The sequence below is a fragment of the Urocitellus parryii genome, chromosome 1 (genome assembly GCF_045843805.1).
Source record: "Urocitellus parryii isolate mUroPar1 chromosome 1, mUroPar1.hap1, whole genome shotgun sequence".
Lineage (NCBI taxonomy): Eukaryota > Metazoa > Chordata > Mammalia > Rodentia > Sciuridae > Urocitellus > Urocitellus parryii.
In genome coordinates this window covers 246,499,054-246,513,844 of record NC_135531.1, presented here as the reverse complement: position 1 = coordinate 246,513,844, position 14,791 = coordinate 246,499,054, and the positions used below count along the sequence as shown (strand labels likewise).

Here is a 14,791-nt window from a genome sequence, read left to right as displayed (position 1 = left end):
AACCTACATCTCTACTCACCAGGAGCTGATGTTTAGAGAAGATGAGACAAAATACCAGTAGCTAAAAAAAAAGGCAAGAGTTGGGCACGGTGGCACACACCTGTAATCCCAAAGGTCTGGTAGGCTGAGGCAGGAGGATGTCGAGTTCAGAGCCAGCCTCAGCAAGAGCAAAGCACTAAGCAACTCAGTGAGACCCTATCTCTAAATAAAATAAAAAATAGGGGTGGGGATGTGGCTCAGTGGCCAAGTGCCCCTGAGTTCAATCCTTGGTACACCTCCCGCCCCCCACCCAATCAAGACAATATGTGATGAGAGCTCAAGAGACTCTGACAATAGCTAAGCAATCACAAACTAAAGAAAGACCACTAACATCTGGAACATGCAGGATAAGTGGGATTTTGATGGGTAGACAAGGTTCAGGAAGGGGCCCTCCCATGAAGAAACCAAGATGGACAGAGGTGGAGGGAAGTATAGACATGATCTGGAAAACCTGAGATCATTCAGTTTGGATATACCAATGGGTATATCTAGGGGAGGGAGATACTGTATAAGAGAAATTGAGACCAACTTGAAAAGGTCTCAATTCCAGGTTGAGGAAGCAAGCTCTTGTCGGTGGGGAGGCTTGAGGGTTTAAAAACGGAATTGTTGTATGTAGGAACTGTACATTAGAAAATCCAGTTCTTTGTTCATACCAACTAGAAATTAGGTGTGGGCTTAATTAAAGCTCAGAATGGTCTTAATGGGAATGGTCTTAATGGGTCTTAATGAGATGATCTTGCAATGGTCCCCAAAAAAGAAATAGGGTAGACCTGAACCAGGGGAGGCTATAGGAATATAAAGAAAGAATGGACCCAACATGACTGACCTTGTCTTAAGGCTGCAGTCTTTGTAGCCTCTATTTCAATTTATACAGTCATAGGAAGGCATATCCTTTAGCCTCTACACTGAGAGCCAAAGAGCTTTCCACACCCATAGGAATATTGCCACCAGTGCTTGTGTTGATGATGGGTCTGTTTTCCAGGCTGAATGAAGTAATAAATCCCTGTTTGTTTTACAGGACCCCTTTGCATTATGCAGCTGCAAATTGTCATTTCCACTGTATTGAGACATTAGTGACCACAGGAGCCAATGTTAATGAAACAGATGACTGGGGCCGGACCGCTCTGCACTATGCTGCTGCATCAGACATGGATAGAAAGTAAAAACAGCCTTGCTCATGCTTCCTCTGGGGGGTGGGACTAGGGACGGAGAGGCTCTGCTAAGTCTTCTTCATATTGACTCCTGGAAACTGCAATTAAAGACTTTCATTCAGACTCAAAGGAGTTAGAATAGCTTCATCACTAACCCAGGTTTTCCCACTCTCTGTCTTTATGTTTGATTATTACATGTCACTGAACAATTTCTTCTCTTCTCTGTTCTTTGGGTAGAATGCCAAGTAGAGCTGTCAAGCCCAGGTTTTCAATCCATTCAAAGTCTTATAATTTATTTGACATATATCGTCGTTTTCCTTGTGACCACTTAAATGCTTCATTTTCCATTTTCCACAAATTTACATTTGCTAATATATGTGTCATATGAAAAAAAAATTCACCTATGTATCATTCTCATAGCCTTCAAATGCAGCCTCGGTATAATTAAGATAAGCACTTTTGTTCCAAGTCTGGGCATGAACTCCTTTTTAGCAGCTAGTAGAGGTGAAATTGGTTGTCCTGGATGTGTTTGGATTCTAGGTGGCTAGGAATAGAAGTCAGACATCAGTGACTCAATTCAAGGGGGAAAGAAGGGGAGGTCCCCACAGTTTATGAAATTGTCCTCAAAGACTTAAGGTCGGGGGCTGGGGATGTGGCTCAAGTGGTAGCGTGCCCGCCTGGCATGCGCGAGGCACTGGGTTCGATCCTCAACACCATATAAAAATAAAATAAAGTTATTGTGTCCACCTAAAACTAAAAAGATAAATATTAAAAAAAAAAAAGACTTAAGGTCGGGCCTCCTTTATAGGAATGCTTTTTGATGACCGTGTGTGGAGAACTATTAGATTATTTGCAATCCTATTCTGCACAATTAACTCTGGTACTAACCACTGCGTTTGTAGAGCATTTTATTTAATTTACTTTTTTGGGGCTGGAGTTTGAACCTGGGACCTCACACATGCTAAGCATGTACTTTACCACTGAGCTACTCTCCCAGCCCATTTAAACGTTTTGAATGGTGACTCACAGTAAGACATACATCTTACATCGTGAACTAATGCAAGCATTCACATATGTATGTGCATATAAAACAGAAATAAAAATTTATAGAACCATATTTACATTTATTATTTGTGATGCATTCTGATATTTTCTATTCCATTTCATAATTAAGAATTGCTGAGAGCAACCCACTAAATTTATTTCAGTATTTAATAATGGGTTACGATCATTAGTTTGAAAAACACACAAGCATAAGAATGCTCTTCATTTTTATATTTATTTAATATAAGTATTATATAAATGTTATTTATTATATAATGATTTATATGATGATTATATTTATTATATAATGATGATAAGGTCAGATATGTCCCTCAGGATCCCATAGCTATGCAGGTTATTAATTCAACAAACATTTATTGAGTAACTGCTGTATATAAGGCTCCATGCTATTTGCTTAGAACAAATAGGAATACTGGAAGAGATGGGACATTGGTGTTTTCCATCTGTTAAGGGCTAGAAAAGGCATCCTGGATAATAAAGAATCATTCTGACAGATGAAGGGCAATTGGGACTGCACTCCTGGATAAGTGAGATGCTGATCTGGCTAGGAGGTAGCAAGGAGTGTGGTAGGTGTTAGACAGGTTTGAGCTAAATTGCTTCCTTTTTTCTTGGGGAGTTTTAAGGTGTTTACTGAAAGGTAGGCAACTCAGTTGTCCTAATCTCTGACTCCTGGGTAGAAGTTCTTGGAAAGGCATGTGCTCAAGTGCATTTCTTGGGGAAAAAAACAGATTAGCTGAATGGCCTTGGAGAAAGCTGTCTACATCATCAGTGAAAATTGGTGGTGCTTATCTTGGGGGGTTGGGGTCAAAATCACTGAGATATAATTGTACTATAATTAATTGCAATTTTTTTTCTATCCCTTATGCTGAGAAGTAAGACCGTCTTGGGAAATGCCCATGAAAATTCAGAAGAACTTGAAAGAGCCAGGGAGCTGAAGGAGAAGGAAGCTGCACTGTAAGTTACTTCTTAGCTGAAGAACAAGATGCCGCCTTTCTTACTTTGCCTGCTTCTCTGGGTTGCCACATTGCTTGCCTTTCTATGTTGGGGTTCCCCTTTCTATGATGGGGTTCTATTTAGAATCTTGAGGAAGGAATGCAGGCGTGCCTTTTATGAAGAAGAAACTGTTCTTATTATACATCCTTCACTGGTGCTATTTTTCACACAGGGAACTTCCTAAAAGTGTAACCTTTGCCCTGTCTGTCACTATGATTGGTCAGCAGCTTTAGATCTAAATATCATTTCTGACTCTGCCATGTCTCATATGCCTCAGGGACATAGTAAGGCCCCCTTCACAGCCGTAGGCCTTAGGTTCTGCGTTTATGACCTGGGGATAACCTGCAGTGGGTTCTCTAAAGGTCTTCTGGTGGTGTGGAGTGTACCAGTCTTCCCCTCACTCCTTCCATCTTTCCGGCACATTGACTTAAAAACAGCTTCTTGCTCCATGTAAACAGCTTCCCCTGACCCACCTCATCCTACCTACCCCACTCTGGCTTCTGACAGAGACTTAGCTGTTGCTGTGACAGCAGTTGGATCACCTGCCATCTCAGCAGAGCGTTGATACATAGGAACTCCAGTGCTTCATCCTCTGAGATTCTAGTCACAAGAATTGCCTGGCACATAGTTGGTGTACAGAAACTGTTTAATAAATGAACCAACAAATGAGCAGGTGCCCACACTTGGTGCCACACCCCCAGGGGACCCAATGGATCCAGTTTTCTCTGAGTCTGCAGGCTCATGGTCCCTAACTCATTTATTCTCTGCTCCAATTGCCAAAGAAAGCAGTTTCTTTGTGACTTGAATGCTTGTGTCTACCCTGTGATCTTCCCATCTCCCAATGGGTTCCGCCCTTTCACCCCCCACCCCCACCCCATATTCAGAGCGTCATGGAAGGGTATAGTTATTGAGTGTGGCTCTGGTGCCGGTTACAGAACATAGCTTTTGACCATTTCTGGGGATAGGAGCACAGCTGTGAGTACAGCAGAATGACCAGGTTTTGCTCTGATACTCAAAAAATGTAAATAATAACATTAAAAGTTATAAAATTGTAAGTCACCTCAGCAAATGCACCCTTCTCCAGCAAACTGAAAGTGTGCCCTGGGCCAATCCAGCCCTCTTACAGCAGTGGAAGGGGAGGGAAGCTAGAGAGGTAGTCAAAGGATAGTGAACCAGCAGACCTGAGAGCTTCTGTGTGCAAAGGGAGGCTATTCCCCTTGGCCAGATATAGCCCCAATCTACAGTGTTGCTGTCACTTGTACATCTTAAGTATCAAAATTGCTAGTCAGGGGCCTGGGAGGAACAAAGATAAGCGTCTCCAGTGAAAACATAGAATTCATTTTTTTTCCCTTGGAAACTATATGGAGAATTCTATAGCACTATTGTTATTGTAGTGTAGTTCAGCTAACTCCCAGATTAAATAACTCTTTGGTAGCAATTTCAAGTGTTTTCCAAATTACAAATACAACCAATCACTGACTTTTAGAATATAGTCTATTGAAAAGTTGGGATTTGTGTATTCACTAGGATGTTATTGCTATTGAATAATTTTATTTAAAGATCCAAATTTGGTTTACAATGAGTCACACCTGGGATCCTATCCATGGGCATTAATTACCAAAATCAAAAGAACTTCCTTATAAGGTATAAATGACCCAAGACAGCATGATAGCAGGACTCTAATAAAAGTTTGATTTAGCATGGAACATTTCATGGAAAAATGTGACAGATAGTATTTTGTTTTAAAAAAGTATTTTCTATCAATTTTTTCTAAAAAATTGTAAGAACCTGTTTAATTAAAACTTCTGTATATGATTCATTTACTCCTTTTGCCTTATACCAAGAGATAGGTAAACGTCATGTAAAATTTTGAGTCAACTAAAGAAATTTTCCATTGAAAAGTCTTTTTTAAGGTATAAGCTTATGTTTAAAATTTTAAAAGCTTGATGTGAGTGTAAAATTGTGGCCTCATAAGAATGTTTGTCCCATTGTTGTAGATATAGTACTGAAATTATGGAGTGTCACTCTCTGGCTACTTATTCCCTCTGTGCCATCAAGATCAGACCATTTGCAATTAGCCCTGAACAGAATGCCCTATGTCCCTGAGTATTTTTGTCTGGTGTTGCAGGCTCTTCAATAAAAGTACAACCAAGCTCCTTCCTCTAGCCTATTTCAAAGATTGTGACTTTTTCAGGAAAATTACAACTGTATCAAAAAAGCCTTTCAATATTATTTTGTTCCAGTCTATATTCCTAGTGGTATAATTTAAGCTTCTTTCTTCATATGTAGTTACTGAATTAGTCATTTATATATTTTAAAAGCTTATCCACTCCTTTAATCTTTTTATTATTCAGACTATCCTTGGGTTGTTTTTCTTACTCTATTTTAAACTTTTGTTTTCTCGTCTTTTGATCTTAGTTTCCAATAGCAATGTTACAAATAATCCCCTCTCTGTTGGGTTTGCTGGGTTGCAAAGGCCTGACCACTTTTTTGTATTTGAGACTTCATCTTTTGAACACAGAGATCTAAGTCTTATTATTTAGAGATCTTGACAACAGACATTCTATACCTGAAGATGAGAAGAATAAAAAAATAAATTACCCTTTTGCTTCTAAAGCTTTTCCTGAATTCTAGAATGGCTATTTTAAGTGGAAATAAAGATAGCTATGGAAAATGTGTGTGTATGTGCACACACCCCCCCCCACACACACACACATACACTCACTCACTCACTCACACTACCTTCCAGTGCAGAAAGGTTTATTGCAACACAGTTCTTAAAGAAACACTTAAATTTATAAAGTGCTTTGTGGAACATGAAAAACAGGGGGGATTCTCAGTAATTATCTTGTTTGGTCCAGAGATGTTTTCTAAAATAATCCCTAATATTTATACTTACAGATGTCTAGAGTTTCTGCTTCAAAATGATGCAAATCCATCTATCCGGGACAAGGAAGGCTACAATAGTATACATTATGCTGCTGCCTATGGCCACAGACAATGTCTGGAATTGGTGAGTTGTTTTGTCTTGTTTTGCTTTTCTAACACAATTCTGATTTCAGACTTTCAGTAAATGCTTTCATTGACTCAATAAGTCACTATTAGAAATCACCTTGAGGATATTCTCTGATAAATTTTTAAAAAGTTACACTTTACTATCTGTGGCTCTCTTTGTTCCTTTTCTGTCCTTTTTAATCTCACAGCTGACCGACAATTGACTCTTCTGTATTAATTAGGGGTAAGGAATGTGTATGGGCATAGTTGTATTTTAATTAATTAGGATATATCAAATAAGTTTAGTACATATTTCTGGAGTAGAACTAGCACTCCAGTATTTGATGACAGTATTGTAAGATGACTTATATAACCTTAGACATGTAGGTTTGTCATGCTCAGTCTCATATTTGTAGTTTAGGGAAGGAAATTGTTAAGGGCACAATAGCAGAATTTACTGGAATTTCTAAGCCATATACCTGTAGTGACCAAGACTCAGATATTTGGAATCTGAAGCTCCTCTGTTGGTTTAGGTCATGAGACCCAAACTCAAATGTTCACAGGGATTGGAAATGTGAAGTAGAGGGATAAAGTGATCTCATGTATAAAATGATAGGGAGTAAGGAGGACTACAGCAAATAGAGCATGTGTTCTGTCTAAAGGGAGAAACAGCCAGTCAGGTCCAGCTGCTTAAGACCAGGTGAGAATGCATACCCAGGGTCACCAGGTCTCCACAGCTTCAAGAGAAGCTAGAAATCTAATATTTTTATATGAGATTTTCTATTTTGAAAACACTGGATGAACCAGGAAAAAATATAATAAAAACAGGAATGAGTGGGTTTGTGGCTGCATCCCAACTACAGGCCACCAGTTGCCATCTCCTGAGCACCACTCTTTGTTTGGCTTCACCAGATTTCACAGGTGTCCCCAACTCACCTTTCCTGATTGCCCTCCAAAGTGTTCCCTTGCCCCCTTTCAAAAGAACCCCTACTTTTCCACGGCATTCAGAGCTGTGTTTGGGGAACACATGGACTTCATCAGCTGCACAGTTTATTGAGAAAGGCTGAGGTAGAAAGACCACAGGCCATGGCATTAGCACCTGCATGGAATGACTGGAGGATGCCCTGGCTCTGTGCTTTACCATCTTGTTTGGTTCCACTTAGGATCAGTGTTACTACATTTCTTTTAACTATGAACATGGAAAAATTCTCATAAAATTCTCCGAGTTTAGAAACAGAAAAGGTGATGCTTCCGTGTTGTTTTTAACCTTCATCATTCTTTTTAATTTTCTCTAATTAGTTTTATGTGACAGTAGAATGCATTTTGACACATCGTACATAAATGGAGTATAGCTTTTCATTCTTCTGGTTGTACATGGTGTGGAATTATACCAGTCATGTAATCATATATGCACATAGGATAATAATATCCCATTCATTCTACTGTCCTTCCTACCACCAATCCTTTCTCCTCCCTTCATTCCCCTTTGTCTAATCCAAAGTGCCTCTATTCTTCTCTAACCCTCCCTCCCTTATTGTGTATCTGAATATCAGAGAAAACATTCTGCCTTTGGTTCTTTGGTATTGGCTTATTTCGTTATGATATCCTCCAGCCCCATTCATTTACCAGCAAATGCCATAATTTAATTCTTTAAGACTGAGTAATATTCTATTGTGTATATATACCGCATTTTTCTTCATCTGTTGAAGGGCACCTAAGTTGGTTCTATGGTTTAGCTATTGTGAATTGAGTTGCTGTAAACATTAATGTGGCTGTGTCACTGTAATATGCTGATTTTAAGTCCTTTGGGTATAAACTGAGGAATAGGATAACTGGGTCAAAAAGAGTTCTAAATTGTCTTTTCTGAGGTTCTTGTGAATGCTAAAGATTTCTTTGACCTTAGGGTAGATGGCACTTTTAAACGTTTATTTAAAAAAATTTTTTTTGTTCTCCTAGTTATTTTCTCTTATTTTTTTTATTTAAAATTTTGTTATACATGACAGCAGAATGCATTACAATTCATATTACACACACAGAGCACAATTTTTCATATCTCTGGTTGTACACAAAGCAGAGTCACACCATTCATGTCTTCATATATGTACTTAGGGTAATGATGTCCATCTCATCCCATAGTCTTTCGTACCCCCATGGCCTCTCCCTACCTCTCCCTCCCCTTTGCCCTATCTAGAGTTCATCTAAGACCAGGTGAGAATGCATAGGATTATCAAATAATTATAATACATATTTCTGGAGTAAAACTAGCATTCTAATCCTCCCATATTCCCCCCTCACTCCACTCCCCAACCACATTATAAATCAGCCTCCTTAAATCAGAGAAAACATTTGGCAATTGTTTTTTTGGGATTGGCTAACTTCACTTAGCATTATATTCTCCAACTCCATCCATTTACCTTCAAATGCCATGATTTTATTATTCTCTGTTCTTCTAGTTCTTATTCCATCATAATTCCTCTTTAGTTACTGTGGCTTCATCAAGTCACCCCAATAGTTAGTGACTTAAAATAGCAATAATCAAGTGTTATCTCTCACTGCTGGGGCCAGGACTTTGAGATGACTTAGCTGAGTAGTTTCAGTTAAAGGTGTCTAGGAGATTACAGCACACAGTGGCTAGGGTGGCACAGTCTCAGAGGCTTCTTCACTTATGTCAGTCACCTGGGCTGGGAAATTCAAACAGCTGACATTCCTTGGACTGTGCTTTCTCCATCTCCTCCACCCCCACCCTGCCCCATCTAGAATAGTTTTTTACTCTAGAACAGCAGTTCTAAAGTAGCTGGATATCTTACATGGTGGCTCAGAATCTAAAGGTATCTGCCCAGGGTCAGAGGAGGGAGGAGTGCTGTCTATGATCTATCTATGAAAGTCACCCAAGGTCCCTTCTGCTGCATCCATCCATGAAACAGACATAAAATACAGAGAGGTAAAGGAGACTCCACTTTTAAAGGGAGGAGTGTCAACCTGTGGGGGTATTTAGCATCTATTTCTCACAGGAAGATGTTGGAAGCCTCCTATAACATTGATTTTTAATGGAGAATCCCAAGTGGCCAAAGAGCAGTCCCTCATCTTACAGATGAGCAAAAACAAGTCACAAAGGCATTAACTGATTTTCCCAGAGTCATAACTCTAGTCAGTGGAAGAACAGCACCAGGAATAGGGATCTCCGAGATTTAGATTTCAGAGGAAGTGTTTATTCACCATACCATGCTGTTTTCCATTACAGGATAAAGCCCCAACACCACCCAGGGCTTTTAAACACTGAGCAAACACTTGGCAGGATCTGGTTAAGATATAAGGCAATATCACTCTTCTGCCTCCCAACACCATCTTTGTAGTGGAAGTTGATGTGGACCTATCAGCAAACATGCGTTTGTGTTTAGGTCTCCTATAAGAAAGGCTCCTCACATGGTGTGTGGTGGGGAGATGGTAATCAGTGGCAGAGTGAAGGCTTACTACTGTCATTACCCATTATGAGCCTGCCTTCCAAAATCTGCTTAAAACACAGCTGACTTTAATTGGTTTTCTCTATGAAAACCATATGCCATAATTGGAATATGAACTTTATTACAAAGTTTGTTATTATACTCTTAATAATAATGTGTGCTATTTTATAGAACTGTAATGAGTGGTCTTTAATCCCACAGTATGCTGACGCTAAGAATAGTTATTTTATAACACCTTCTTCATATTGCACGTATCATTTCCATTTTTTTCAGAAAAAAATTTCATTATTTCTTTTATCTGACAAAAATGTTTTCTGTCCACAAAAAGGCTTCCCAGGTTCTGTCTGATTTAACCCTTTGCTTTGATCAACATTTGCCATGCAAGTGTTATTCATGACACAAAATATTCAGAAATAGGTAGGGGAGGTATTAATTGATCTTAATTTGCCCTGTTGGTTGAACAGGTCTGGATTATCAATATAAAGTGATAAAGGTGTCACCCTTGTTTGCTTTTAGGAAAGAACCTCTGTAGTTCATTTATAACACAAAATGGGATGGAAATTTTCCTGAATGATTATAGTTGGGTGGAAAGTTTTATGTATCACCATTTTGGAATGCATCCTAAAATTCCTCTTGGGTGCAGTTTGAACTAAGCAAAGTTCCTGAGGGCTGTAAACATTCTTATCCCACCCCCTCTCCATCAAAACAAAACTCAAAACTGTCTTGGGCGCTCCCTCCCCTGGGACTGGAATCACAAAGCCATTTCTTTGCAGGTGTCTTATGCTCTCTGCTAGCTCACCCAACTGAATGGATTTGGGGAGTAAGTGGGACAGGATGAAGGTTCTAGAAGGAGGGGAGAGGGAATAGGACCTGTCCTTGTTACAGGTATTGAATGAAAAAGAGGCTCTGGGGAGTGTGCTTTTCTAACGTATATTCCTTTTATCTGTAGGAACCCAGTACCTTCATAGTCCTTAAATTCCCCTTTCCTTGGACACTACATGTTAGGAAAGCAAACCAATTAGCCAATTGCACCAGAGGAGAATTTCTAAGACTTTTTACACTGCCATGCCAAATCTTCTCCCTCATCTCACAACAAAAACACTCCACCTTCCAAAGGGTCATCATTGTTACAAATTGGACCTGATTCCATGTCAGGTACTAAAAACTGTCATGAAAAGGCCTGATCATGGAACCTCTGGTTAGCTTATTTGAGCCTCTGAGCAAAAATTGTGCAGGGAGACCTCTTGGTGATACCACAGGTTATTGGTGAGGAGCCCTGCTTTTTTTCATGTTGAAGTTTGAATGTTAGAGAACCACGCCAAGGCAGACATATAAATCAGGGTTTATTCAAAAAAGGAGTAACATAGACTTCTCCCAGGAGGAAGAAGGGAGTCATAGCTGGTATCCTGGTATCCCAAGAAGTGAGAATGTTCTGCCTCTATACATCCTAGACTTTGTTCTTCTGACTTCCTCCCTCTTATCTCTCCCCTTCCTGTGTACATGACTAGGCCTAGGAGATGCCTCAGTGGAATGGCCAAAAGATGAGAAGCAGATGGGCAGGGGGAAGGGCCAAAGGAGGGATCCAGGCTGGAAGCAGTCCAGGAGACATTAATTAACAACTTTTATAACTCCCTGTGGGAGGCACAATTCCTGGGACAACAGGAATTACCTTAGCAACAGGTTGGGGAAGGGACAGGTTATCTTGATAAGAGTGGAGGGAAGGACTCTGAAAACATTAACATTTCAATTCCTCAGGGTCAGTCAGTCTCCAACTTCCCCGACCCAAATTGGCCTCCCTTCTGTCCATCCGACCCAATCACTATCTACACTGACTGCCTGTCTTTAATTCTGGCTTCATTGGTATTTCACATCCCTGGACTATGCTTCTGGGCTGGAAAAGGAATAAAGTAAATGAGTATTTCTCTATCAGACCAAAGGCTTTGTCCTTTGGGAGTTGGAATAAGATTAAGTAGGATGGCGGCCCTTAGAACCAGATGATTTTTGAAATTTGTGCAATTTATATCATATTAAACGTGTGTCATTAAATTTAATGAATATTTTAATGTGACATTTAACTTAGGCTATGTTTGCTTGACATTCGTGGTTTGTGACTTCCGTCTGTGATGATCATAAGCTTAGAATTTATAAGCCATACTTTATGTTCCATGTATTTTACTATAATCAACAAGGAATAGATATTATTTTAGTTATTTTTAACTCTACTTTCCTTATACAAACTAACAAAACTTACACTGAATTGGATCCAAAAACAGGATTTAAAAAAAAAAAAAAAGCTTCTAGAAAGTGTTATAGACCGCTTAGCCTTGACAGACTAGCCAAAGTTCTGAGTTCTGCCAAGTCTACCTCCTTAAGGCCAGTGTTCTCAGCTGGTTTTGATAAAAGATGTACATCCTGTGTGTGCACCAAAAATCTGCCCATGGATGTGTACAGAGAACTGCAATCAATCATATTCAATTGGACTCAAAATGTCAAATCATAGTAGAAGGGTCTTGGCTACGAGAACATCTTATGTCTGAATAAAATGTGTGTGGAGTGGAGGAAGGGACCTGGCAAAGGAGAGCTCCAACCCTGTATCTGGAATACATTCTGTCTGACTCTGAAAAGAAAAATCAGGGAATCATACCCCTATTTGGAATTTTTGAGTTTTTGTTGGCATATGATTTTTCTTTTACAATACTGGAGATTTATATGTGAACCTAACAATATTTGTGGCTTTGTTACTGAAATGGAAAAATGTGTGTGCCAGTATAATTACATAAATTGCCTACAGAAATTTAGAGATTGTTTGGAAACTTGAGGACTCTGATTAAATTCAGTCTAGGATTTTACCAGGCCAAATCACTTGGAATTTGGCTCCTTTCCCTGGACCTTCTGCAAACTTGAACTTCAACTGTGAGAGTAAGTGGGGGGGGGGGGTGACAAATATTCCTGCATCTATATTCTAAGAGTTTCTGGAATTCTCTGAAGACAGTTATGTTTGGGGCAATTAAACACTAAAATTATGCTGCTTTCAAATGAACTACTTAGTGTTTTAGGTTATTTCTTGTGTTTATCACAGATTTTAGGAAACCATTAACACCTGGCTCTGGATAAATATATTTGTCTGTATAACGGTGTACCTACATTGGCAATGTCTAATTCGACTTTCTCAATACTAAGAAAACAAGATACAGAAAAAGATTTTTTTAAAAAGGAGAGCTACTAAGTGATCATCTGAGGACAAGAAGCTAAAAAAAACCCAGCAAGTTTGAATCCCAGCCCTAAACAAGTCTTTGATGTCTTTTTTTCTGTCCCCAGAGGTGCTACTTAGAGATGGGCTTGGGGCTGTACATGAACTTCTGACAGGCAGACTTCTAATGGGCAATGTTCTCTGGGAACCTCAACAATGCTGGTCTTGTTTTTTCTTCTATTGATTTTGGTTGGAAGGAAACACAAAATCTTGTGAAGAACTCTCATTAAAGGAGGGGGTGGAGGATGGGCATAGATATTTTGTTTGCCGCTGAGCCTTCTTACAGCTATGAATGTAAGTTTTGAGCTACAAGTTAAATGTGGATCTATATTTGGAATGGTAAAATAGGTAATATGACAAATGTCCTACTTATTTCTTTTTCATGTGGCAGTGGAAAAAAAATTGTTTGTCTTTACCATGAACAAATTTGGCCATACATGAAAGAACCATTCACCAGAATATATTAAAATAAACAATTTCAGTTTTACCTTCAAATGAGGACCCAGGACAATGCCATTGCCTTTGCATTGCAAAGTGAAATACTAGTGTTTCACTCATGGCTCCTCCCCCATTTTTAAAGTCAGAGTTGGAAAGAGCAAGAAGTTTAAAATCACAATGAATATATATATTTAGTTGCAGTTGGACACAATACCTTTATTTTATTTATTTATTTTATGTGGTGCTGAGGGTTGAATCCAGTGCCTTACACATGCTAGGTGAATGCTCTACCACTGAGCTACAACCCCAAATCCCACCCCCCCCACCCCGCCCCTGAGAATATTTTTTTGAAGTTAGCTCTACTCTGATTTCCACCACCTGCATAATGGGAGAGAGAGGGTGCTTTCTCTCCACTCCAGGTCCCAGTGAAGAAGTTTCAAGGAGATTGCTCAAATATCTGATATGTGTCCCCTGCATTTTGTTAGGCACAGAGGATTAGCATGTGATAAATCTAAATACTGCATGACTCTGACAGGAGCTTGCTTGCCAGGCAATTAAATAAAAAGAATGCTATGTTTGAAAAATCACTCCACCCTGAACAATGATGGGTCAAAGTATATGTTTCCCAATGCTCAAATGTAATCTAAGGATAAGAGCTGGCCTGGGGTTCTCCTGGATCCTGCTCAAGAGGGCTGCCTGTCACAGTGGGGAGGCCCAGGATTCCTAAGATGGAGGGAGGAGTGTCAGCTACCAGCAGAGGGCTAGGGGGAACTGCAGGCAAGAGGCATCTCTGATGAGGGTTGGTGGAGCACCTACCGCAGCATCTGAGAGAGAAACAATTATAAACATCTAAGTCAGGATATCACTGCCAAGGGTGCTCGTTAGAAAGACCATGGTGCCAGCTGCCTGTATGTCCTCTTTATATCTGTCCCCTTTGGTTCTGGAAGAGGCAGAGACAGAGGCAGAGGCAGAGGCAGGCATTGAGGGAATTGGAGGAGAAAGAAATCTAGACTGGGAACAGAGAAGTTGGCCTTGGCCCTTTCCCCAGTACAGCCTTTGTGGGAAGGTAAAGAGAGGCACTGATGTTAAATAGTACTTAGGGTTTGTGGTCATTACACTGGAATGGGTGTGTTAATTAACAATGTGAAGTTGTGTTTGTCACTAAAATGTTCTGAGAGCTTTGTATTCTTTGTTGGAGATTTTATCTGAGGTGGCAGGAAAACAAAGGAGCCTCATAAATAAGATTGTACCTGGTTTAGGGAAAAGGAGAATAGAGTTATTGTTTGATTATACCCATGACTCACTGGCTCAAACAAAGACACACACTTACAGTCATTATCTTAGGAAAGATTAACACCCAGCTCTAAAGAAAAATAAACTGCTATCCTTTAAATATATGT

General features: G+C 39.7%; 1 protein-coding gene across 1 annotated transcript in view; it reads left to right on the top strand.

Moving 5' to 3' along the window:
• Positions 1-14,791, top strand: part of Ankrd44 (ankyrin repeat domain 44) — a 283,427-nt gene that overhangs the window by 200,317 nt on the left and 68,319 nt on the right. Inside the window, exons 14-16 of the mRNA XM_077799148.1 lie at positions 1,058-1,198; positions 3,129-3,209; positions 6,150-6,261. Of these exons, the coding sequence (XP_077655274.1) occupies positions 1,058-1,198; positions 3,129-3,209; positions 6,150-6,261 (334 nt within the window). The remainder of the gene's footprint in view (positions 1-1,057; positions 1,199-3,128; positions 3,210-6,149; positions 6,262-14,791) is intronic.